The 26267-nt window shown below is 46.2% G+C and overlaps 1 protein-coding gene across 2 annotated transcripts in view; it reads left to right on the top strand.

The window, feature by feature from the left end:
* Positions 1 to 26267, top strand: part of LOC133087359 (armadillo-like helical domain containing protein 1) — a 63836-nt gene that overhangs the window by 817 nt on the left and 36752 nt on the right. For both annotated transcript variants that reach the window (XM_061184315.1, XM_061184316.1), the window contains exons 2-6: positions 13955 to 14067; positions 15090 to 15317; positions 22607 to 22675; positions 23613 to 23779; positions 24747 to 24943. In XM_061184315.1, coding sequence (XP_061040298.1) covers positions 15112 to 15317; positions 22607 to 22675; positions 23613 to 23779; positions 24747 to 24943 — 639 coding nt within the window. In that variant the 5' untranslated portion in view covers positions 13955 to 14067; positions 15090 to 15111. The remainder of the gene's footprint in view (positions 1 to 13954; positions 14068 to 15089; positions 15318 to 22606; positions 22676 to 23612; positions 23780 to 24746; positions 24944 to 26267) is intronic.

Genomic DNA, 26267 nt, shown 5'->3' with positions numbered 1-26267 from the left:
CCTAGCAACCATGCCCCGCCCCACTCTATCCCTGACCCTCAGCCATTGGCTGACTTGCTTGATCTGGATCAGGTATTGGCCAGCCAAGACGCCGGTCAGGAAGAGTCCCCACCCTCCTGTGTAGGTAAGAGGGTCTGCGGGAGAGTTGCTGTGTTCTAGGGTTGGGAGGGTCTTCCTTCGAAACCGTGTCTTGTCGTACCGGGTGGACAGCAGTGCCCTTTGACTTACATCATCTAGCTATCTCTACTATCCTCTACCAGCCGCAGCTCCGAGGGCTGGAGGTAGAAAACCGTACAAAACGGCCACAGGAATGCGTGCCAGCCCATCCTCCACCCAGCTGGTCGAGGAATATTCTGACTGGTGAGGTGGGTAGGATGCAAAGGAGGTGCTATTTTCTAGCGAATACTTTAGAGACTGCCCTGTTCGTGCGGGACATAAAGGGGCTAGGGGGTACAGTTTTCTTAAATTTATCCACGCGCTTAAAAAATATTTACTGACCACCTGTTACATAGGTGGACTCTAGTGAGGATTAAGTTTTTGGCTCTGACTTCCGTAAGTCTTAAAAGGAGAGGGAGAGAAATCATGCATGAGCCAACTGCAATACTGTGCAAGAGATAAGTACTACAAGAAGAGTAGGCCCTAAGGATTTTAGGAGCTCAGAATTAGAGGGGCATTTATGGCAGTGCTGATGGCTCTTGAGCTGGGCTTTGAAAGACTTGTGGAGACATGAGAACTTACAGGGCTCAAAGAGAGGAAAGTGAGGGCTTCCCTGGTGGCGCAGTGGTTAAGAATCCGCCTGCCAATGCAGGGGACACGGGTTCGAGCCCTGGTCGGGGAAGATCCCACATGCCGCAGAGCAACAAAGCCCATGAGCCACAACTACTGAGCCTGTGCTCTAGAGCTCATGAGCCACAACTACTGAAGCCCACGTGCCTAGAGCCTGTGCTCCACAACAAGAGAAGCCCGCGCACCGCAATGAAGAGTAACCCCCGCTCACCGCAACTAGAGAAAGCCCGCGTGCAGCAACAAAGACCCAACGCAGGCAAAAATAAATAAATAAATTTATAAAAAGAGAGGAAAGTGAGGGGTCGGTGCCAGGAATTATGAGCATTTCCTAGCCAGAGGAGAGACTAACGGGAGAGCAATCCTGGAGGAACAGGTAGGTCCAGATTCTGGAGGGTCTTTGATACCACACTCAGCTCTGAACTTATGGGTAGATCTTACTGATGGAAAAAATTTCCAATGCATTTTACACCAATGAGCACAAGAGCTTAGACTTTATCCCAAGGACAATGGGGAGGCTTCAGGGCTTTAAGTGGAAGAGTAACAATCAGATTTGTGTTTTAGAAAGATCAATGAAGAGAATGGATTGGGGATTGGGAGAAGGAGGGAGACCAGTTTTGGAAGTTGTTTTAGTAATGGGGAAGGATTATGGTGGCCTGAAACATGGAGAGGTAACAGGATTGAAAAAAAGGGGATGGATTCCTTAGACACTTACAAGTTTAAAAGAACTGGACTTGGTGACTGGTTGGACATGGGGTAAGTAGGAAAAATGAAGAATGACTTCTGAATTCCTGCCTTGGGCAAACAGAAAGGAGAGTTCTTAGGAGAGGGTCAGTTCTGGGCATGGTGAGTTTGAGGTGCCAGTGGGACATCCAAGTGGAGGTGTCCAAGAGGCAGTTGAGTATGCCTGACTGGAGTTTGCAAGATAAGTCTAAACTGGAAATTAAAATGTGTAGTCTGTTGTGCCTTATATGACAGCCACACGAGTGGATTGATTTGTTGGGCTTGCCCAGGGAGTATGTGTAGAGTAAGAAGAGAAGAGGGCCTAGGACAGAGCCCTGAGAAGCACCTACATTTGAGGTTCTGCAAAGATAATTGAGATGAAGTGTCCACAGTGGTTAATTAATCAGTAGTAGAACATGGTTTCCCAGAAACCAGGGGAGGAAAGTGTTGAAGGCTGATGACTAATCAAGTAAAATAAGGTCTAAAAAAAATCCACTGGTTTTAGAAACAAGGAAGTGGTTGTAAAGGCAGTTTCAGTGGAGTGGTGGGAGCTGAGGTTGAATTACAGTGAGTTGAGAAGTGGGTGGGAAGGTGAGGAAGTGAAGACTACGCTTTTAAGAAGTTTGGCTCTTTAAGAGGCAAAAAGAGAGAAGAAAATAGCTGGAAGGAGAGACAGGTTTTTATTCAGATGGGAGAAATGCTGTTGGCATGGATCCAGCAAAGAGAAAAAGATAATATTATAGGGAAAAAGAGATAACAGAGAGTGGCGCCCCCAGAAAAAGAGTAAGGTAGGGCAGCAGTCTCCAACCTTTTTGGCATCGGCACCGGTTTGGTGGAAGACGATTTTTCCACGGATGGGGCAGAGGAGGGGATGGTTCAGGCGGTAATGTGAGCGGTGGGGAGCGATGGGGAGCGGCAGATGAAGGTTCGCTCCCTTGCCCGCCGCTCACCTCCTGCTGTGCGGCCCGGTTCCTAACAGACCACGGACTGCTACCGGTCCGCGGCCCGGGGGGCTGGGGACTCCTGAGTAGGGGATCCAAAGCATTAGTGGAGAAGTTCACTTAGAGGGACATTTGCACTGTGACAGAAAGGAGGCATGTGAGATTAGTACATTAGTAGATTTGGTGGCAGGAACTTGAGAGAATTCTTGTATGGTGGTTCCTATGTTTTCTATGGAATAAGGACATGGTATCAGCCAGGGAGAAAGGGACTGGAGATGATTTGCAAGATTTGAGACCAGCAGAGAAGGATTGAAATAGCTGCAGTGGAGAATGGGAGCAAGATAACTGAGGTAGCATACAGCTTTCTGGGCAGTTATGAGCCCTATTGAGGTTGGTGACCATTATTTTGTAGCAGCAGCAGTCTGCATGGTTGTGTGCTATGTATTTTTCCCCCAACAATATTCAGCCATCTACTGGTGGCTGCAGAGAGGTGAATTGAGTTGATCCAGGTTTGAATTTTATCAGGTGGATGAAATGGAAGGACAAGGGACAAGGAAGTTGAGGATCCTGGCAAAAGAGTGGTTGAGATGGTGGATCTTAGACCCTAAACTGCATAGGAGAGAGTAAAAGTGTTATGGGCTGGAGGTCCCAATGAAGTCAGAGAACCCATACCTTGGAAACAGTTGAATGAGAGAGTTATGATGAGAAAGTGGAGTAATGATGTTTGAGTAGTTTCAAGTGATGACAGGGTCCAGGGTATGGCCATGGTAGCAGGTGGCCAAAGTGGAATACAGAAGACAGCCAAGATGTTGACATGGCCATTGAAATCCCCCCAGATGACGGCAGGACTTGAGGAGGGAAAAGGGAAGAGGATGCTTGTGAGCCAGGTACCAGTAAAGCAGGTTGTTCTGGAGTCTGTAGATGACAGCAAGAGGAGGGGCAAAGGTCAATACAGCTGAATGGCATGACCCTAAAGTAGCAAGGGTTTTTACAAAGAGCAGGTAGAATAGGAACTGAATTGGACTCTGGTGGGGAGACATTAGCCCCTCTCCCAGTCCTGAGATCCCTTGTGTTTAAGAGTATAAGCAGCCTCCTCCAGGGTCGGCTATGCAGAAGTGGCGCCCTGAGGAAGAGCCAGCTTCCGGGGCAGGCTGGAGGTGGGCAGAGTGAGTGTGGAGCCGCTAAGTGTGGAGGAGACTTTGCTGATCAGAAACAAAAGTTTTCCAGGGAAGAGTAAGAAGGTTGGGAAGGGAAAGAAGGACAGGAAATCAGGTCAAGGAAGATGAAGCATAGAGCAATGAAGGGGTGAGGAGAACGTGGGCAGAGAGACTCTGGTTGACCTAGAGAGTTACATTTTGTGGGGAGGGCATGAAGCCAGGCCTGTGGAGTGGAGCTGGGGGCAGAAGTGAGTCTGGGGAGAGGAAAAGGGGGTCCATGGGTAGAGAATGAGGGTAGGTCTGGGAAGCTGGTGACGGCAGTAGGTTTTGCAGGAAGGAGATGGGGAAAATGGTCTATGGAAACAGGATGGAGGGAATGGTGGGTGGCTGTGGGGAAGAGATGGGGCAGATGGAGTCTGTGAAGAGGGTATGAGTGGGGAGCAGAAGGAATTTGTCACTTTCTTCTCTATGAGAAGAAAGTGACAAATTGTGTTGCATTCGGCCCTGAGGTGGAAGTAAAGGCCAGGACACCCTCTTTGGCTGGGCCTGAAGTTGAAAGGAGAATGTTTCTGTCTCTGTCTCTATCTCTTCTCCCTCCCTCTCTGAATGAGGAGCTGAGAGTGAAGAGTCGGGTTGGGAGAAGGCCTCTGTCCCATTGTGCAGGTGGAACCCACAGGAACAGGAGACAGTGACTGCCTTATCTCCGAGGCCATGTGGGGACAAGGAGCCAGGCTGGCAGCCCATGCCCTGGAGGCTTCTTGCTTTTAGAAATGTGTCTTTTGATTTAGGAGGAAAAAAGCACTCTGAGAAATTTTATTTAGAAACGAAACCTAGTGACCTTTTGATTTTTAATACCTCTTCTCACTTGTTGCTAAGGACCTTTGGCTTAGTACAGGAGCTGAGGGTTTTGAGATTTCTGTGATTTTCGTTTCCTGGCACGAAGAAGAACCATTTGGCTGCTATAGAAATGATTTATGGATGAGTCCAGATTTATTAATCACCTCTGAAGATGGAGAGGAAATTAAAAACAAAGAGTCCACTCTGGGCTGAAGACAAAGTAGGTTTGTCGTCCTTGCAGAAGACCTTGCCAAGGTTAGAAGGCCACAAACAAACCAATTTGGACCGAGGTTCTTAATCCAGATTTTAATTTCATGTGCTTTGATTTTTTTCAGACCATTTTCTCTCCAAGGTAAAATAATGACCATTTTAATTGGCTGCCACTTACAGAGAGTTTCCAATAAGCATGATGGCATACGTATATTTTTCTCTGGCATTCTGGGTGTGCTCTGGTTCTTATGATCAAGCTGGTGAAACTGAATTTTACTGCATGCTGCATGCCATGATCAGTTGACTATAAATTAAATCCTCTTTTCCAAAAGCCATTATCCATTAGTGCTAATTTGTTTGCTTTTCATTTCCACTGATCATTAGAGTCTCTGGTTGTGAGCACCAAATTGGAAATGATTTCTTTGACATTTCAAAACATTTTCTCTCCTTCTTGAATGCCATTTGGCTGCAGCTAAAGAACAGTATGGTTTGCAGAGGAACAGTTCACTCCAATTACAATTTAACTGACCGTTCATGGCACTGAATCCCTGTCCTCAGTGTCCAAAGATGACACCGCTGCTGACATTGCTATTTCCTGTCAGCTGTAAAATGCCTCATAGACTATGCACTGGCCTTCTTGGATGGAGATTCTGCCACTCTGCACATGGCAGCTTTGGGAAGTTGGTAGTTTTATGGACCTACATATCATGAACATTCAGATATAACCATCTAAACGGGAGCTGGCTGATTTCTTTACTCATTCACCCAGCGAGCATTTATTAAACATCTATTTTGTGCCAGGCATTAGGCAGGCCCTGGGGACATAGAGACAGGGAGGACCAACCCCTGCCCTTGAGGAACTCACACTCTAGTGGGAGGGACGGTGAAGTTTTACAGCATAGCAGGAGAAGAGGTGGCATAAGTGGGACCACAGACCTGAGAACCCCTAGCTGTCTTGGGGAATTAGCCAAAGGGCAAAAAGGAGGCTGGCCATTCCTGATGGCAGAGCAGGGTTGAGATACAAGTGGGCCCTGGAAGGGCCTGGGGAGTTGAGAAGTTGGTGTCTGTTGCAACGTGGAAGTGACTGCAGATGAGGCTAGGCTGGGGTCAAGTTTTGAAGGATCTTGTATGCCACATTGAGTTCAGACTTTATCCTGTAGGCCAGAAGGAGAAATTTGGGGGTGAAGAAAGGAGGAAGTGTAGAAGCTTGAGGGAAAGTCTTTGTTTATGTATTTGTTGGGGTTGACAGAGATCGTGCAAGTTTAAGAGGAATCAGAGGAGATGGAGAGATTGAATATAGAGGGGCAGAATCTAGCGCACACCGAAAGGCTGCGTGCCCATGTGGTGAGGTTAAGAATAGAGGGAGAGGACTTTCCTGGTGGCACAGTGGTTAAGAATCCGCCTGCCAATGCAGGGGACACGGGTTCAAGCCCGGGTCCAGGAAGATCCCACATTCCGCAGAGCAACTAAGCCCATGCGCCACAACTACTGAGCCTGCGCTCTAGAGCCCGTGAGCCACAACTGCTGAAGCCTGCATGCCACAACTACTGAAGCCCACACGCCTAGAGCCAGTGCTCCGCAACAAGAGAAGCCACAGCAATGAGAAGCCCGCGCACAGCAACGAAGACCCAACATAGCTTAAAAAAAAAAAAAAAAAATGAATAGAGGGAAAAGGAGTTCCCTGGTGGCCTAGTGGTTAGGATTCCAGGCTTTCACTGCCGTGGCCCGGGTTCAATCCCTGGTCGGGGAACTGAGATCCTGCAAACCACGTGGCACAGCCCCCCCCAAAAAAAATGGAGGGAGAGAAAGGAGTTGCTCCTGATGGGCCCTGTTTTTTTTGTTTGTTTGTTTTTTTATTTATTTTTGGCTGTGTTGGGTCTTCATTTCTGTGCGAGGGCTTTCTCTAGTTGCGGCGAGTGGGGGCCACTCTTCATGGCGGTGCACGGGCCTCTCACTATCGCGGCCTCTCTTGTTGCAGAGCACAGGCTCCAGACGCACAGGCTCAGTAGTTGTGGCTCACGGGCCTAGTTGCTCCGCGGCATGTGGGATCTTCCCAGACCAGGGCTCGAACCCGTGTCCCCTGCATTGGCAGGCAGATTCTCAACCACTGCGCCACCAGGGAAGCCCGAGCCCTGTTTTCTTTGTGAAGTAGGAAGCAAGGTTATCTGGGCGTCCTCCCTGATTCCTCCCCCTTTCATCCTCCACAGTCAGTCACCAGGTCCTGTCGCTCCTTCCTATGTGGCGTTTCTACTTCTCTCCAACCCTAGTGTCATCAGCATCTTTTGCCGAGATTATGGGAACAGCTTCCTAACTGGTGCCCTGCCTCCAGTCTTGCCCCGTTCTGATCACCTTTCTACACTAGAGTCAAGATGCTATTCCTAGAACAAAGTCTTTTCTTGTCACTCTTGACTTAAAGCCCTTGACTTAAAACCCTCACGTTGCCCTCAGGGTAGAGTGCTGACCCTGCAGCAGAGCATCAAGGGCCCCTTGTTCTCTGGCCTCCACCCATTTTCCCAGCCTCGTCTCTTGCCGCTTCCATCCTCATACTGTGCTCCAGCCACTCTGAACAATCTCAGCAATGAAAATAAGAACTAAGCTTTATTGAGGGTTTCCTATATGTTAGGCAGTTTGTTGACCCTTATGAGGGTCATAATACCTTATGAGGTATTATTATCCCCTCTTCTCAGGTAAGAGAACTGAAGCCTGGAGAGGTTAAGTAATTTGCATAAGGTCACACAGCCAGGAGGTGGAAGATCATCCAACTCCAGTGTCTGTGTTCCTAACCATTACGCAACACTGCCTTCCACTTGCAATTCTTTAAATATACCTTACACTCGCACGCTTCTGAGCCTCCGCATATTTTATTCCCTCTACCTGGAGTACAGCTTCCTCACCTCTTCACCTGGCTAGCTGCAGATGCCTTTCAGCCTGGATGGCATCTCCTCTGGAAATCTTCCATAACAGCCCGCACCCCAACTAAGGCTGGGTTAGGTGTCCCTCGCTCACATTCCCAAATTATCCTGTGCTTGCCCCATCCTAGCGCTTACCACACTACTGGACTTAAAATGGTTTATTTACAGGGCTCTACGCCACCCCCAAACTGCATACCCCTTGAGGGAAGGAACTCTGTTTTGTTCTCACAGTTATCCCTAGAGGCCTAACCCAAGGATGGGACACACTTGTCTCTCAGTATTTGTTGACTTTCATGTTGAATGGAATTGCTGATAGTAAGGTTGGCAGTGGGGCAGAGGGACTCCTAGTCACGTCTGAGACAATTTACTGAGGATTTACGTACAATGTGACAGGCACTGGAAACTGAAAGATGGGATGGCGGGAGGCAGCAGCCAGGGATGCAGGCTGTCCAAGAGAAGATGTCAGGTTGGAGAGGCATCAGGGAAGAAAGCCTTTTGAGCAGGAGGGATGGTCAGTGATGTTAGTTGTTGCAGCAACAGAACAAGTAAACAAAGGACTAAGATGTCCTCATTGACCTGGACAATTTGGAGGTTATCAGAGACATGGCTGAATGTGCAAGCAAGTGAACGGGGAGTGGAGAGAAGCAGAATTGCAGTGGGTTGAGGAGAGACTGGTCCGTGGAGGATCAGAAAAGAGTGTGTAGACTGTTTTTAAGAAGCTTTTCTGTGAAGGGAGAAAACCAGAGAGGTGACTGCAGGGGGACAAGAGGGTGAGGTAAGTGGTTGTTGTTTTCATTTTTGCTTATTTTTGTTTTAGGATAGGCAAGAATTAAGTAAGTTAACAAGAAAAAAATGCCTAATTAAAGAGAGCAGTTGAGGATCCAGGGGAAGAGGGAGTAGTGGATGGAGTGGGGGCTCTAAGGAGGCAGGATGGGTGGGTGTAGAGCTCTGGTAAAGGGGTAAAGAAGGAAAAGAGAAGGATGGGTATGGATACCATAACGTGGGAAGAAGGAAGAGACTGTGAGGACGTTTCTGCCTAGTGGCCTATAACTTTTTTGTGAAGCCCAAGAGTAGATCTCCTGAGAACAGATGGAAGAGGTGGGAGGGTAAGGAGCTCGGAATTGTAGACTTCCCAGGCTATTCACAAAGTTTAGGCTGTGGACCATGAGTGTGGATGCTGGATTGGATGGAGGTCACCAGAGTCCAGATTTTGTGCCTCTCCTACAAGCCCCAGCAGACCCTGGGATTTACCCCCATGAGAGCGCTTTACACTTTTCAGTAAAATCGTCTGATTCCCTTTCTCTCTACCCCACCAGTTTGTAAGCACCTTTTTTTTTTTTTTTAACATCTTTATTGGAGTATAATTGCTTTACAATGGTGTGTTAGTTTCTGCTGTATAACAAAGTGAATCAGCTATACATATACATATATCCCCATATCTCCTCCCTCTTGCGTCTCCCTCCCACCCTCCCTATCCCACCCCTCTAGGTGGTCACAGAGCACCCAGCTGATCTCCCTGTGTTATGCAGCTGCTTCCCACTAGCTATCTATTTTACATTTGGCCACTCCATGCCACTCTCTCACTTTGTCCCGCTTACCCTTCCCCCTCCCCATGTCCTCAAGTCCATTCTCTACATCTGCGTCTTTATTCCTGTCCTGCCCCTAGGTTGTTCAGAACCTTTTTTTTTTTTAGATTCCATATATATATATATATATATGTGTGTGTGTGTTAGCATATGGTATTTGTTTTTCTCTTTCTGACTCACTTCACTCTGTGTGACAGTCTCTAGGTCCACCCACCTCACTGCAAATAACTCGTTTCTTTTTACGGCTGAGTATATATGTGCCACATCTTCTTTATCCTGTCATCTGTCGATGGACACTTAGGTTGCTTCCATGTCCTGGCTATTGTAAATAGAGCTGCAATGAACATTGTGGTACATGACTCTTTTTGAATTATGGTTTTCTCAGGGTTGTAAGCACCTTGAGGGCAAAAAATATATTTGTTATGTTGACCAATGCCAGTCCCAGTGCTTGGCTAGGAGTGGCACCCTGGACATCTGTTTAATTAATTACTGTGTGGGGTTAAGGAAATTAAAATGATCATTATGAGCACAGTGTGTTGGATGTCAGTTTAAATAACACTTGTTGAATATCCATGATGTGCCAGGGACGATGCTGGCCAAAATTACGAAGATGGAACAGGTTGATGCTGAAATTACCTAGCAGCTCATGGGTAAACAGGAGGACTAGGGTGCAAGAGGGAATGGCAAGTAAATCAGCACTGGGGCAAGGGAGACGGGGAAGGACAGGACGCCTGACCTCAGAGGAAAAGAAATGATTGAGAAACAGTATGAGGACTTATTTTTTTTTTAATGAATTTATTTATTTTTGGCTGTGTTGAGTCTTCGTTGCTGTGCATGGGCTTTCTCTAGTTGCGGCGAGCAGGGGCTACTCTTCATTGAGGTGCACGGGCTTCTCATTGCGGTGGCTTCTCTTGTTGCGGAGCATGGGCTCTAGGCGCGTGGGCTTCAGTAGTTGTGGCTCGCGGGCTCTAGAGCGCAGGCTCAGTAGTTGTGGCGCACGGGCTTAGTTTCTCCGCGGCATGTGGGATCTTCCCGGACCAGGGCTCGAATCCGTGTCCGCGGCGTTGGCAGGCGGATTCATAACCACTGCGCCACCAGGGAAGTCCCAGCAGTATGAGAACTTTAGAGAATGGTGTGTGAAGCATGGGGAAGCTGGCAGCCTCCCCTTAGTTCCTACTGGAAGCAGTGACATGGGGGGCGGGGTAGGGGGGACAGACTCATATTTCAGGTGCGGCAAAATTTAGGTGGAAGACGTTCTTCGGCCTGAATGAAGAAGGGTAATGGGGAACAACTGGAGAGTTTTAAGCAGGGAAATATGCCCGATTTGCATTTTTTAAAGAATCTCTCATCACTACATGGAGAATATAGCCAATATTTTGTAATAACTGTAAATGGAGTGTATCCTTTAAAAATTGTATAAAAAATAAAGCACATTTTATTTTAATGATATAAAAAGAAGACTGTCCCATCACTGTGGAGATTAGGTTGGGGTAAACCCGAAGATCAGTTAGGAGGCTGTTGCAGCGATCCATGTGAGGGATGGGGGTAAACTACAACAGTGGCAGTGGAGATGAAGCTAAATAGACGGATCTGAGGGAGATTTAGGTGGTATAATTGGCAGAACCTGGCAGCAGATTGGATGAGGAGGGCAAGGGAGAGGAATACATCAACATAGCTCTTGAGTGACTAGGAGAGTGGTAACAGTCACTGAAATAGGACCAACATAGGGAAAGGAGCAGGGGTGAGGGCTTGATGAGTTCAGTTTGGGACTTATGGATTTGAAGAGTGTGTGAAACCTACCAAGGAAGACGTCTGTGGTCATTTAATCATATTCTCAGCCTGGGAGGGAGGCCCAGGCTGAAAATATGGATTTGAGAGTCATAAAGCCTACAAATGTAATATGAACTCTTGAAAGTGGTACGTTTCTCCCCTTTTCCCAGTTTTCTTTCCTTAATTCTTTTTAAAACTGTACTTATTAGGTTTTAGGGGTTTTTTTTTTTCAATCATCATCAAATCTTATTTTGAAGAAAAGTTGAGATTAAAATAAATATGTGGCTGTAGTCTCTTGATTAAACATGGCTGCCCCCCTGTATTTCCCCCTACCTCTCAAAACCTTGCTGACTTAACACTAAAGAAATATAAAAGGTATTAAGTTACAAAAGCTAAGAGAAGGAGGCAACAGCAGATGAAAGTCAACAGATATATGGAAGCAGAAGGCAGATGGGGGAGTGTTTCCTGGCTTGAAACATCCTAAGAAGTTACAAACCAGCTGCCAACCAGGAGAGATTACCAACAAGAAGCAAATCAGTTCACCCAGTTTAATCTCCAAGACGCTTAATGCCTTGGAAGCATGAGTTACTCCAGAAGGTCAGCAATGAGGTACAGGGCTAAACATGAGGGCTTGGCTGGAGTCTGTGTACAGAGCACTTTGCTGCGGCCCCAGAGCTGCGCTCTCAAAAGCCAAACGACTACTCTAAACTCTCTTGCTGCATAAAGAGGAACTCTGGAGGCCTCCATACTCAGGGACTTCAGGCAGGGTTTGAAGGGCAGGGATGAGATACAGGGTGGAAAACTGAGGGATGGAGGGAAGATTTACACACTACATGGTGGCAGCCCTAGTCCCTCCCCCACCCCACCCCCCCAGGATGCCAGCAGCCAGGCACTTAGCACCCCTACCCTCTCATCCTCCCTGGGAAAGTAGAAAACTCTTCTCCAGAGGCCCTGAGAACCCCAGGTGGAGGAAAAAAAAAAAAACCCTCCACTGACTGACATTTGTGAGTTTTTCAATGAAAAGTCTAGTTGTTGCCTGTTAAAGAAATTTTCAAAAACTGAAGGACACATCACGGAAGGCTTAGTATAATAACTGAAAAAGACCTGCACCAAGGCATATCATCATACAATTTCAGAAAAGGTTTTCAAAGCATCAAGAGTGAAAAAACAAGCCACAGACAAAGGCACAGAAATCAGAATGATGTCAGATTTCTCAACAGCAACCCTGGGATGCTCAATCGAGGGAAGCTTGTTCTAACCTGGAATTACACACCCAACCAATCTGACATGAGGTCAGAATACTCTCAGATTTTCAAGGACACAGAAAAAAATTCATTTCTTAGGAAGCTACTGGAGAATGTGCTTCAATAAAATGAGAGAGTAAACCAAGGAGGATGAGGTGGATCCAGGAAATAGGGCAATAGACAGAGAAGACAGGCAAAAGGAAATCCCAGGACAACATTTTTACGCCAGGCTTAGCAAGCAGCCAGTCCAAACTGGAGCAGAAAGACAGAGGTCCTTGGGACAGAGTTCTCCAGGGAGAAGATGGGACTGATCAGTTAGGGGTTGAACATTCAGAAAGATCATGGCTATGTGTTTGGAATATTTGGAAGAAAACAGCTCTAGTACTTAGAAAATTAAACAATTGAAAAAAAATAATTATTAACTCCAGGTAAAACCAACTTGTAAGAGAAGGAAAACGTAATAGTAGTTTACAGCTTGAATGAACAATGTTTATTTACTTGGTCAATAATGTAAACACTAACTATTGATTTAACTATAAATTGTGGAAAACTCTATTGTGAGAATGAGGGGAGAAAAATGGGGGTTAGAGTGGTGCAAGAGAGCTAATTCCTCAGAATTAGAAATAAATACTGCCTAAAATAGACGAATCAAATAATAGTAATGTATTAGTTTGCTAGGGCTGCCATGACAAAGTGGCACAGACCAGATGGCTTAAACAACAGAAATTTATTATCTCACAGTTCTGTACCTCTGATAAAGGTGTCCAAGATCAAGGTGTCACAGGATTGGTTTCTTCTGAGGCCTCTCTCCTTTACTTGCAGATGGCTGCCTTCTGGTGTCTTCAGATGGCCTTCCCTCTTTATGTGTCCGTGTCCTAATCTCCATTTATAAGGATACCAGTTATGTTGGATTAGGGCCCACCCTGATGACTTCATTTTAACTTAATTACCTCTTTAAAGACCCTATCTCTAAATAGAGTCACATTCTGAGGCACTGGGGATTAGGGCTTGAACATATGGATTTGTTGAATTCAGCCCATAGCAAGTAGTATAAACTCATTATTTGGACAAATAGAAGTAACACCAGAAGAAATAGCCAAAAGAGTTGAAAGTGGTTGCCTCTGGAGTGAGACTGGAGGATGGAAAAGGGGGAGGCAGGTACTATTACTCTTTTACTTTGTCAGGTGGGCAGTGGGGCCTTGAACCCAGTCTGACTCTAAATCTCATGTTCTTCCCCACTACTACGGGATTTGGAGCTCCTCCAGGCCAGGGCAGTGCGGTGCGCCTCTTCACACCTCCCTCAGCACCTTGCACAGTGCTTTACTACATATATATGACTTACAGCTGTATCACAATGACTTTAAAGCTGCCATTAGTCAGTTTTCTTTTCCTGTTTAAAAAAAAAAAAAAAAGCTGATGGGGAAGACAGATCCAAGGAAACCTCGAGGGGCCATAATATGGAGCATCCAGCTGAAAGTTTCCCACCCTTGGTGTTCTAGAATCGTTGGGTGCATCTCTGATAGCACTTTGAGTTTTGATCCTAGAAATGGTCCATCCACAGCACGGGAGGGGCACAGGCTGCTTTCCTGCTGTTGGTGGTGTATCAACCCCTCCTTCCTGGGGTCTAGAACAGCCACTCATCCCCATTTTCTTGAGTCCAGTTTGGCTGTTAAAGGTGGCCATGGCCTCTGTAAGTTATTCTCAGACTTAGGGCTGTAATGTCATTCACAATGATTGATTCCTGATCCCATGAGGGGTTTTGGTGATTTTTGTGTTTTGGTTGATCCACAGTTATTCACCTGGCTGTTAAGGCTGACAGGATATTATGGTTGGCTCCATCCCTGAGGCTACGTGGACGCCCTTCCTGGGAGCACATACCCGGTGTCCTCTGGGGAGCAGTGGAGGTTGGTGTGTATGTCTGTCTGTCTTAGCATGCCTCAATTGCTTCCTGATAAAATTCTGAGAGTTGGGCCCCATCAATATCTCAAATACATGTGAGGAAACGTTAATTTAGAATCAATTTTAAGATGTTTCAGACTGTAAAGTCCTTTTAACTATATCTCTGGCGAAGATGTAGAAGCACTTTATGGGACTGTAAATTTCATGTTGAACAGTCTTCGTGAAATACACATCTCCCCTACACACAAGCTGTTTTCTCCATATCAATCATGGCCCTGCAAGTAATGTTTCACAAATATTCTGTAACTCACAGAAAACCCCATGATAATGTGAAGTATGACTTTCACTTGTCTGTTAGACAAAAGAATCACACATGCCTCTCTCCCATCAGCACTAACATTTGTTATGGATAATAACATTTTCAATCACAACTATTTTTGGAAAACGGGTTTATTTTAAACCTTGCCTCCCCCACTGAAAACACTCTCCCAAGGACACAGTCTCCTACAAACCACAGCCCATTAATCTAACTAAGGAATGAGAACTTTTTCTTCCCACTAACTTTGTTTAAAAGTTGTTTTTAAGAGAGTTAGTCTAAAGGCCACAGGTACAAGATTAAGGGGCATTTTACCTTGGCTGATTGGCGTAAGAGGGGGCTGGGTCTCTAAAGGCCCAGGCTCTGATGCTGTGTGAGGTGAGGGCTGAGAGAGACCATGGTTTTAGGCAGCATCTGCATATCACCTGGAGCCTGTGGTCCTTTTAGTTGCGGGCACCAGCAGAGAAGCCAAAGAGCTAAAGATTTATACTGTATATTCTTAATTCCATGACAACACAGCTGGATCCTCCCTGTTCAAGTAGCAGGTGACCAGTCCTAGAGGTGTATTTTGAACGTCACTACATCCGTGAGGGTGACAGAGGCTCACCCTGCCTCCAGATGATTGCTGGAAAAGCAAAACTCACAGAGTAACTACAGGCCTTGCATGGTTCTGAGTACTTTGGTAACCTGTCTGTTTTCCCTCCTCCGTAGCCAACTTCAGGACTCACTGATCATGACTTCTATAAAGGAGCAGGCAGCAATTAGCCGGCTCTTGAGTTTTTTACAGGATTGGGACAATGCTGGCAAAGTCGCAAGGAGTCACATCCTCAACAATTTCATTGAAACCAACCAAGGCAAGACTGCCCCTGAGCTGGAACAGGAGTTTTCCCAGGGAGCCAGCTTGTTCCTGGTCCGCTTGACCACCTGGCTTAGACTCACGTATCCTTTGCTGAACAGGAAAACAAATGGGCAATCTTCAAAAGAGAAAAGGAACAAAGATTGTAGAGGGAGCTCTTCTCCTGATTCTCTCTCAGATTTTAGAACAGGACATCTAGTGATCAAAATACCATCCCTGAAGTCAAGAACTCCCTCAACATCCTGTCTTCCCAATCTATAAATATATCCTCATTCTCACTGCTAACCTCTCTTGCTCCCATCAGAGTTGAAGTGGGTGTTCCTTGTCTAGGACTAATACTCTGTCTGTGTTGCGCTTGAATCCCCTCCCATCTCCCCAAGGACTTTATTCGTTCTCTCCTATAGCCTTCACTTTTGCCTCATTACCAGCTTTTTCATCAGCATTTATGTATGCTCAAATCTCTTCCACCTTAAAATTTTAATTCAATCCTTGTCTGGAACCTATATTCCACCTTGCTTCTGCCCTTCGTGCTGAAGCCTGTTGAAAAGGCTGTTGACCTTCCCCGCCTCCCTTTCTCCTACACCCACTGCAGCCTGACTTCTGTCCCCTCCACTCCACTGACGCAGGTCTTGCCAAGGTTACCAGTGCTTTTCTAATTGTGAAACCCAGTGACCACATCCTCAGACCTTATACGTGACCTCTCAGTGGCATTTGTCAGCCAACCATTCCCACTTCTCAAAACATTCTTCCCTGAAACTAATGTAATGTTTATGTCAATTTTACCTCAATAAAAAAAAGAGAGCGAGAGAGAGAAGGAAAGCAAAAAGAAGGGCATATAGACCATATCACCACACACACACACACACACACACACACACACACATGCACTCACACACACACACTGTCACACACTTCCTGTGGTTTCTGATACCAGTTCTCTTGGTTTTCTCCTTTCTTGCTGTCCATCCTGCTCCTCCTCAGCCATGCCTTAAATGTTGGTGTTTGCTGGACTCCAGCCACAGCCCTCTTTTCTGCTTGCTCTCAGCTTCTCCCTAAGTGATCTAGCCACTGTCAGGATGTCAACACCACTCCAGTTTGAGGACTCTCAGATGTGTGCCCCGCCCACATTTCTCTGGAATCTGAGTTCCATACCTGTTAACCCAGCTGCCACCTCCACTTGTCTCCCACAGACTCTCATGTTTCTGGCTTGGGAAACTAGGCGAATGGGACATCATTACGTGGGAAGAGAATACAAGGAAAGGAGTGAGTCTGGGGGTAGATAAGTTTGATTTGGGACATGTTGTGTTTGAGGTGCCTGTGCTCAGAAGCCCCAGAAGCAGACTTGGGGCTGAAGACAGATTTGATCCCCATCATGGTGATAGTTTGAGCCGTGGGTGGATTTCAGGATATTCCCGCTCTGTATGCCCATAGCACTCCATGGATTCATCTCAGACCCTTTTCTTATGTATTTTTCTAGTTGCCTGAACCCTCTCCCCTTCCCTAAACCTCCTCTTTATTTAACTAATTCCTACTCATTATTCGGGTCTCAATCCAAGCATCACTTTCTCAGGAAGCCCTTTTCAGAGCCCCAGACTAACTTAGGTTCCCCTGTTAAATATACTCATGGCACTTCCTCTACTTTAATAGTCATAACATCTTGTTATTACCTGCTTAATATCTCTCTTCCCCCACTGGATTGTAAGCTCCACAAGGGCAGGAATTACATCTGTTCTACTCCTCTCTGTATTTCTAACACCTAACACATGCCTGGCACATAATGGGTACTTAATACATGTTTGTTGAACAAGGGAATGAATGAACCAGAGACTCTGAAGCTAAGCAGAACTAAAGGCTTAGGTAAACACAGCTCTCTTTTCTTATAGTTAATCATTGATAAAATTATTAATTAGACTCAGGCCTTGAACACAGTCCGAAGGGAATCCACTGAATACATCTCTAGGTTAACCCCAATATTCTCAGACATTAGTGTGCATAAAAATGGTTTAAAATGCAGATAACCAGTCTGCCTCCCCACCCCACCACCAGGTTTTGATTTAGTAGATTAAGGGTGGGTCCCTGGACTCTTTATTTTTCTTTTTTTTTTATTAATTTATTTATTTTATTGGGTTTTTTATTGGAATAAAATTGCTTTACAATGTTGTGTTAGTTTCTGCTGTACAATGAAGTGAATCAGCTATATGTATAGCTATATCCCCTCCCTCTTGGACCTCCCTCCCACGCCCCCTAATCCCACCCATCTCGGTCATCACAGAGCACTGAGCTGAGCTCCCTGTGCTATACAGCAGGTTCCCACTAGCTATCTGGGTTTTTTGTTTGTTTGTTTTGTTTTGGCTGCATTGGGTCTTCGTTGCTGCGCATGGGCTTTCTCTAGTTGCGGCAAGTGGGGCTACCCTTCATTGCGGCGCACAGACTTCTCCTTGCGGTGGCTTCTCCTGCTGCGGAGCACGGGCTCTAGGCACGCAGGCTCAGTAGTTGTGGCACGCAGGCTCGGCAGTTGTGGCTCGTAGGCTCTAGAGTGCAGGCTCAGTAACTGTGGCGCACAGGCTTAGTTGCTCCGCAGCATGTGGGATCTTCCTGGATCAGGGCTCGAACCCATGTCCTATGCATTGGCAGGCGGATTCTTAACCATTGTGCCACCAGGGAAGCCCTAGCTATCTGTTTTACACATGGTAGTGTATTTATGTCAAACCTAATCTCCCAATTCTTCCCACCCTCCCCTCCCCCCTCTGTGTCCTCATGTCCGTTCTCTATATCTACGTCTCTCTTCCTGCCCTACAAATAGGTTCATCTGTACCATTTTTCTAAATTCCACATATATGCGTTAATATATGGTATTTGTTTTTCTCTTTCTGACTTACTTCACTCTGTATAACAGACTCTAGGTCCATTCTCATCTCTACAAATGACCCAATCTTGTTCCTTTTTATGGCTGAGTAATATTCCATTGTATATATGTACCACATCTTCTTTATCCATTCATCTGTCATTGGACATTTAGGTTGTTTCCATGTCCTGGCTATTGTAAATAGTGCTGCAATGAACATTGGGGTACATGTGTCCTTTTTTTTTTTTTTTTTAATAAATTTATTTATTTATTTATTATTTTTGGCTGTGTTGGGTCTTCGTTTCTGTGCGAGGGCTTTCTCCAGTTGTGGCGAGCGGGGACCACTCTTCATCGCGGTGCGCGGGCCTCTCACTGTCGCGGCCTCTCCCGTTGCGGAGCACAGGCTCCAGACGCGCAGGCTCAGTAGTTGTGGCTCATGGGCCCAGTTGCTCCGCGGCACGTGGGATCCTCCCAGACCAGGGCTCGAACCCGCGTCCCCTGCTTCGGCAGGCAGACTCCCAACCACTGCACCACCAGGGAAGCCCCACATGTGTCCTTTTGAATTATGGTTTTCTCAGGGTATATGCCCAGTAGTGGGATTGCTGGGTCATATGGTAGTTCTATTTTTAGTTTTTTAAGGAACTTCCATACTGTTCTCCATAGTGGCTGTATCAATTTACATTCCCACCAACAGTGCAAAAGGGTTCCCTTTTCTCCACACCCTCTCCAGCATTTATTGTTTGTAGATTTTTGATGATGGCCATTCTGACCAGTGTGAGATGATACCTCATTGTAGTTTTGATTTGCATTTCTCTAATAATTAGTGATGTTGAGCATCTTTTCATGTGCCTCTTGGCCATCTGTATGTCAGGACTCTTTAGTTTTCAAAAGACCCCTGGGTTGACTCTGATGCCAGTGGTCCACAAGTGGTGCTTTGAAAAACATCAGGATCTACAATCTGGCTTCGTCCCCATAACTCATGACACTAACCTCACCAAAATGTTGTCACTAACTTGACAACGTTTTCCACTCAACCAAAGGGTGACGTGAGTGAGGCAGAGTCAGATCCTAGCTTTATTTAAAACTTTGATATTTTATTCATCGTGGATTTTTGTATTATTTTTTCTTTTTTTAATAATGCAGGAAATATTATTTAGTTACTGAGATTTTGATGCCCCCTTAAATTTCATACCTGAGGGAATTCCCTGACGGTCCAGTGGATAGGACTCCTCGCTTTCACTGCCAAGGGCCCGGGTTCAATCCCAGGTCAGGGAACTAAGATCCCACAAGCCACGCGGCCAAAAAAAAAAGAAAAAATTTCATACCTGAAGCAAGTGAGTCACTCGCCTCACACCCTAATCCCAGCCCTGCTTGACCACTGCCCTTTCTAAAGCTCTCCTCTCTGGACTTCCCTGGTGGTCCATTGGTTGAGACTCCACACTCCCAATGCAGGGGGCCCGGGTTTGATCCCTGGTCAGGGAACTAGATCCTGTATGCATGCTGCAGCTAAGAGTCTGCCTGCCACAACCAAGAAGTCCACACGCCACAACTAAAAAGATCCCATGTGCAGCAACTAAAGATCCCACACGCCTCAGTGAAGATCCCATGTGCCGCAACTAAGACCCGGCGCAGCCAAATAAATAAATAAATATTTTTTAAAATTAAAAATTAAAAAAAATAAAGGTCTCCTCTTCTCTCCCTTCTCCCATCGCTGTTTCTCAGTCACTGTTGCAGGGTCTTTCCTAGCACCCCTTAAATATTAGTGTTTCTAAGAATTCTGTGTTCAGCCCTCTTCTTTTTTATTTATTTATTTATTTTTGGCTGCATTGGGTCTTCGTTGCTGCGCGCGGGCTTTCTCTAGTTGCGGTGAGCTGGGGCTACTCTTCGTTGCGGTGTGAGGGCTTCTCATTGCGGTGACTTCTCTTGTTGCGGAGCACAGGCTCTAGGGCACGAGGGCTCAGTAGTTGTGGCACACTGGCTTAGTTGCTCCGCGGCATATGGGATCTTCCCGGACCAGGGCTCGAACCCGTGTCCCCTGCATTGGCAGGCGGATTCGTAACCACTGCACCACGAGGGAAGCCCAAGCCCTCTTCTTTTCTTACTCAGTCATTGCACTTGTTAACCGAGGCATTGTATCATTCTTCTCCATGTCCTAAGTGCTAATCAGAGCACCCAACATTTAGTGGACACTCAGCCAATGCTTATTAAATGAACCACGCTTTTTTTTTTGGCCACGCTGCGTGGCTCGTGGGATCTCAGTTCCTGACCAGAGATTGAACCCAGGCCACAGCAGTGAAAGCCCAGAATCCTAACCATTAGGCCACCAGGGAACTCCCAAACCACACTTTTAATATACAGTTGTATATTCAGTTTCTACACCTGGAATTATTCATAATTTCCTAACTTTTTGTGACCTTGTCATACAGGAGAGAGAAGAGACATAGCATTTTGAATCAGTGACCCCCCCCACTTCTCCTCCCCACCCCTCCAGTTACGGTGGATTTTGAAGGAAAACAAATCAATATAGCGTCATTATGTTTTGTAAAATTGACTGCCACCTAATCCCACATTAGCTTCAAACCCCTTTTTGAAACTTGAACTTCTAGAACCAATCAGTAAAACTAAAGATTTATATATTATAATAACAAAAATTATTAGTTACCATGTATTGAGTCTTTTTATGCTCTAGGCACTGAACTCTGTGTACCGCACAAATATCTCTTTTGAGCCTAACACCAAGCCTAATAGGTATTGGTATCATTCCCCCAACCACCTTTTTTTTTTTTTTTTTGGCCTCACCGCGAGGCATGTGGGATCATAGTTCCCCGACCAAGGATCGAACCTGCGGCCCCTGCAGTGGAAGCACGGAGTCCCAACTACTGGACCACCAGGGAATTCAGTATCATCCCATTTTATAGATTAGAAAGATGAACCTTGAAAAGGTTGAATAATTTACTAGCAGGTGGCAGAGATAAGGATTAAAATGGGTGGTCTGGCTCCAAAGCCCATACACCATCCAGGCGACTTCAGTGTATCCCTGCCACGGTCCCACCTCCAATACCATCTGTGTCAATAGCCCACTCCCTCCCTCTGTTTGTCTATAGGCAGGAAGGGCTGACAGTAAGAACCCGGACTCTGAGTTAGGCTGCCTAGGTTCAAATCCCAGTTCCATCAGTTAACTTTGGGACAATGATCAGGTCCTTAAACTGTCTGAGATTGTTTCCTCATGAAGGAAGTGGAAATACTGATAGCACCCACTGCAGGGTGCGCTGAGGGTTAAATGTGACAATGCCAGCGAAGCAGTTAGCACAGTGCCTGGCACACAATAAATGCTTAGTACTTGTTAGCTACTGCTGATATCGTGGCAAACTTCTGGAACTAATTGCTGGAAATTATGGGCCAGAAATATGTATAAAGAAGTGGTTATGAAAATAAGGCTAGCCTGGGACAGAGGAAAAAGAAGGTGACGAAAGTCAGTCAGCCTCGCTGCTAGCTGAAGAAAAGAGGCACTGAGAAGGCGTGGAGGCAGAAATGGGGGCTGGGGTTTCAGAGGAGCTGGGTGGTGGGCTGATAGCCTGGCCCCCAGCTAAAATGGCAACAGGCAGGGGAGCCTGGCTCCAGAGCAAACACTGTTTTTGCAGTAAAGAGCCTTTCCTAATGAGCCAATCTGTCTCTACTTCTATTGGCATCCTGGGAACCAGGGTGCAGCCGAGATAATTTGCCTCATGCACCCTCCCTCCCCAACAAAGCACCATTACCTCCAGCCCATTACATTAGCCTTTATCAGTCTTGGAAGCTCTCAGTCATCCTCCATGAGCTGCAATAATTTCAGCTAATTTCTTAAGTGTTCTAAGAGCCTGTGATGTGTTATGAGCCTAGTAATTGTTGACTGGTTCCTTTTCTGTTGTGGCTTGATTTCATACCTTGTATCCGAGCTGATGCGTGCTCTGGGTGCTTTATTACAACGAAGCTTTTTGCAAAAGCTCACATTAAAAAATAACATTAAGTACCGGGGTTGTTTTAAATCAGAGTTTAATTTTTCCACCATCTCCTGTTGTTCTTATTAGGAAGACACACAATTCTTCATAAAGATAGTGACCTCCATTATAAAGCTTTGAGCAAGTACAAAATTGAGAATTAATGATGAAGCTGATTATTTTTAGAGAAGTCCAAGAATGAGGCATACAGTAATGAACTGGGCTGAGCCCAAGGGTGCAATGGCCATGGCACAGAGAAGCTTTGGAAATTGACCCCCAGCTTTCTTCATGCACCCTCCATTCATCAGAGCCTCTTACTCTCTAGAGAGCATGTCAGAGCCAAAGTGGCTGAACTACCCCAGAAGAGCTTCCTGGAGAACCATGAACATGCCTGCCACCACCCCCCATGCCCCTACCCCTTCAACCTAGTGGCCCCTCTCAGATAAAGGATACAACTCAGCTGTTGGTCATCCTGGGCCATAGGTGGTATCAGGGATCAGACACGGGATGGAAAACCACCCTGAAATTCACTCTTTAACTTGTCGTACAGCTACATGACTGGCTCACGTTTAGATAAGCTGCTCAGGTCCATTGGCATCTTCTTATCAGCTGTAAGCAGGTGAGTTCTGTTCTAGAGAAATTCTGGGGTCTCAGTTGCCTACCGGGCTCATGGTATCCTTGACATTCACACCACATGGGACCTTAGCTTCTAGTTATCAGTGGGTACCTAGTAGCCCTCAGGATGGACCCAGAGATGGTGGCAGCTGTGGTCCTGGTCTAGTTGCTCCTCCATCCCATGTTCTCCATTGATAGTTTGCTAGTCAGCACCCTCTTGGTTGTGACTTACAGAAAACCAACTCATACTGGACCAGGAAAAAGTAGAAATTATTAGACTACTTAACTGAAATGTCCAGAGAGTAGAAATCCATATTTCAGGCCTGACTATATCCAGGGGCTCAAAAAATGTCATCAGTACTTGGTCTCTCCCTCTTTTTCTCCATTTCTCAGTATTTGGTCTCTCCCTCTTTTTCTCCATTTCTCAGCTTTGTTTTCCTCTATATTCATAGGCCTCCATGTGTTGTAGTCCTCAGTACTCCAGACATGCATCCTTCTAGCTCAGTCACACCAAAAAGAGAACATGTCTTTCCCAAGCGTTCCCAAGAAAGTCCCAGGTTTTGAGCCTCATTGGACCAACTTAGGTCACATGCCTGGCCCCAAACCAATTACTGCAGCCAGAAGGATGACACACCTTCACCTGCTCACCCTCCCAAAACCACATGGCGTGGTGGAGGGGTGATCTCCCATGGGACAGTTGAGGTGCCCTATCAAGAAGAAGAGACACAGATGCTGGAAATCCAAGCACAGGAAATGGCCATTGTATTTAACTTCTGCATTTCCTTCTGGAAGGAAAATTTCCAAACTATTGTGTTACTTTACCCACGAACATTTCCTGGCTAGGAGGAGTATATGAAGAAAGGTCCTTGAGATCCCTTAGAAAGGTTAGTGTCAAGGAACTTGACAATGTCTTATTTCTACTTTTCTATCCCTCTGGACAGTAATAGATATCTTGTAGAATTTCTTGAGGTTGGAGGGGCCCTAACACTCTTGGAAATACTTGCACTGAAGAAGATCGAGGAGGAGGACAAGAAGGAATCCATCAAGCTACTTCAGGTTATCGCAAACTCTGGCAGGAAGTACAAGGAGCTCATCTGTGAAAGCTATGGTGGGTACTGCGTAGAACGAGGGTGTCACTTCTCCTGTCTCCCAGGGGGCCGCCCCCAGCGCTGCTAGAGGAAAACGCATCACGGACCTGGTTGCACAGGAAGCGTTCTGTAGAGTGGACTCACTTAGCTCCTGTCCGGATCACCACCGGAAGACCCAGAGTTACGATTTTCTTGATTTATCATTTGCTCAAATCTTTCCATGGTGGTTTTGGAAATACTTCATTTCAAATATATCCTCTTTCGTACATCCATTCAACAAAGATTTGTTGAGCCATTTATGAATAACTCTAGAAATAAGATTGAACTAAAATCGTTGAATATGTATGCTAGGTATACGCTAAGGTGCTGGGAACACAAAGATGAATAAAATACAGTCCTTGTCCTCAAAGAGCTTACAGTGCCGTGAGAAAAGGAAATAACCCGGTAATTTCAGTGTGTCCCACCAAGTGGTCTGCTTGAGGTGTGCACAGGAGATGCCATCCCCCACGCATCCCTCTTTAAAGCACTTCCCTCACTGCTCTTTCGTCATTTCTCCCCCATGGCCTCTCTCACCCTCGGTGTATTTATCCTAAAAAGGGACCAACACCTCCCTCTCAGTGTAGTTTCCAGGACTAAATAAGGTAGTATTTGTCAAAAAACATTTAGTGCTGAGCGCTATCTATGTGTTAGTTATCATACAGCAATCAAAAGTGCAAGTTTTATTTGTGCATTTTGCAGAGCGATTTTAAATTTTAAAACAGATTTTGACAAGCTAACATGCCTATGTTGAAACAAAATCCCCCAGCCACCTAGGCACGAGGTGAAAACAGTAGTGATGCAACATGAGAACAGAGCCTCGATTTTGCTTTGACTGGACAAGCCTGGTTAAATACATTTTAATCCTATTACCTCATATTATGTAACCTTGAGTGAGGATTATTTTCATAAACCCCTTCCAATTTAGCATTTCCTCTCTCCTTTGCTCAGGTGTACGATCCATAGCAGAATTTTTGGCAAAGTCTAAGTCAGAAGAGACCCAGGAAGAAGTGCAGGTTCTGTTGGATTCTTTGATCCACAATAATCCCAAGTACCAGAATCAAGTGTACAAAGGTCTAATAGCTTTGCTGCCCTGTGCGTCCCCGAAAGCTCAGCAGCTGTCCCTGCAGACTCTCAGGACTGCCCAGGTGAGCCCAGGCTGCATGCTCCGGTGGTTCTGATTCCAACTCAGTAATCTGACAATTACCTTCCACAGTTGCACTCCATGCAGGCATGAGAAACAGAGCTCAGCCTCCCGCTGCATGTCTGCTGTTCCATCAGCGTTACTTCCAGAAGGCCAGGGCAGGGCAGAGAGTTCATGTCTCCCAGCAGAGTGATTTGCCCTGTTTACTTAAGGATCAGAAAGATGTTGGCAGACTTAAAAGTGGTTGAGACAAGCAGCAAGGATGATGAAAGGACCATAGAAAAGATTAAAGGAGTCAGTTTGATAGGGAAAGAATCATGGTGCATTTGTAGGCAGCATGTAAGTGAAGAAAGAAGCCAAATCTCCGGTGCTTGGGAAAGCTCCATTTCTCTCGTTGTCTTCTGCCTTCCTCTCGGTGCCCTAGAATGCAGCAAAGTCAGCTTTGGGGCATGGTGACCACACGAAGACACCATGTAAGGAGGCAATAGAGGTTCCAAGAGAGGTTTTGAGATGAATCATCAAAAGCTCTCGGGCTTCCCTGGTGGCGCAGTGGTTAAGAATCCGCCTGCCAATGCAGGGGACATGGGTTCGATCCCTGGTCTGGGAAGATCCCACATGCCGCGGAGCAACTAAGCCCGTGCGCCACAACTACTGAGCCTGCGCGTCTGGAGCCTGTGCTCCGCAACAAGAGAGGCCGCGACAGTGAGAGGCCTGTGCGCCGCGATGAAGAGTGGCCCCCACCCTCCGCAGCTGGAGAAAGCCCTCGCACAGAAACGAAGACCCGACACAGCCAGAAAGAAATAAATTAAAAAAAAAAAAAAAAAAAAGCTCTCAGTAGTACAGCTCCAGGAAGGGCTGGACGCAGGGAGGCAATTAAGAGACCAAAGAGATGATGCGGCCTGAACCGTGGCAGGAGGAATCGAGGTGACCAGGTTGGACAGACATTTCGGAGGCGGAGTGTATGGGACTTGGGGCAGTAAAAGAAAAGGAGTCAAGAAGACGCCAGCTTTGGACTTAGACCATGGGGTGAGTTGTGTGCCACCAAGAGAACAGGAAAAACGGATCTGATTTAGGTTTTGACCCAATAAACTTGATGAGCCTTGGTGGCTCCCAAGTGCCCATCTCAGGAGGCCCTGAGCTCCCCTCCTGTAGAATCTGACAGCTTTCGGGTGGCCTTTAAGTTCCCCCAGGCAATTCTGATTCCTAGCTCAATTGAGGAATCACTGCTCGGGACGTCTAGTAGAGATGCCCACAGGACAGTAGAAAATAAAAGTCTGAGGCTCCAGAGAGAGATCCGAGATGAAGATGGCAGTTTGGAGTTCATGAAC

This window comes from Eubalaena glacialis, chromosome 3, assembly GCF_028564815.1.
Source record: "Eubalaena glacialis isolate mEubGla1 chromosome 3, mEubGla1.1.hap2.+ XY, whole genome shotgun sequence".
Lineage (NCBI taxonomy): Eukaryota > Metazoa > Chordata > Mammalia > Artiodactyla > Balaenidae > Eubalaena > Eubalaena glacialis.
This window is presented reverse-complemented; position numbering and strand designations above follow the sequence as displayed.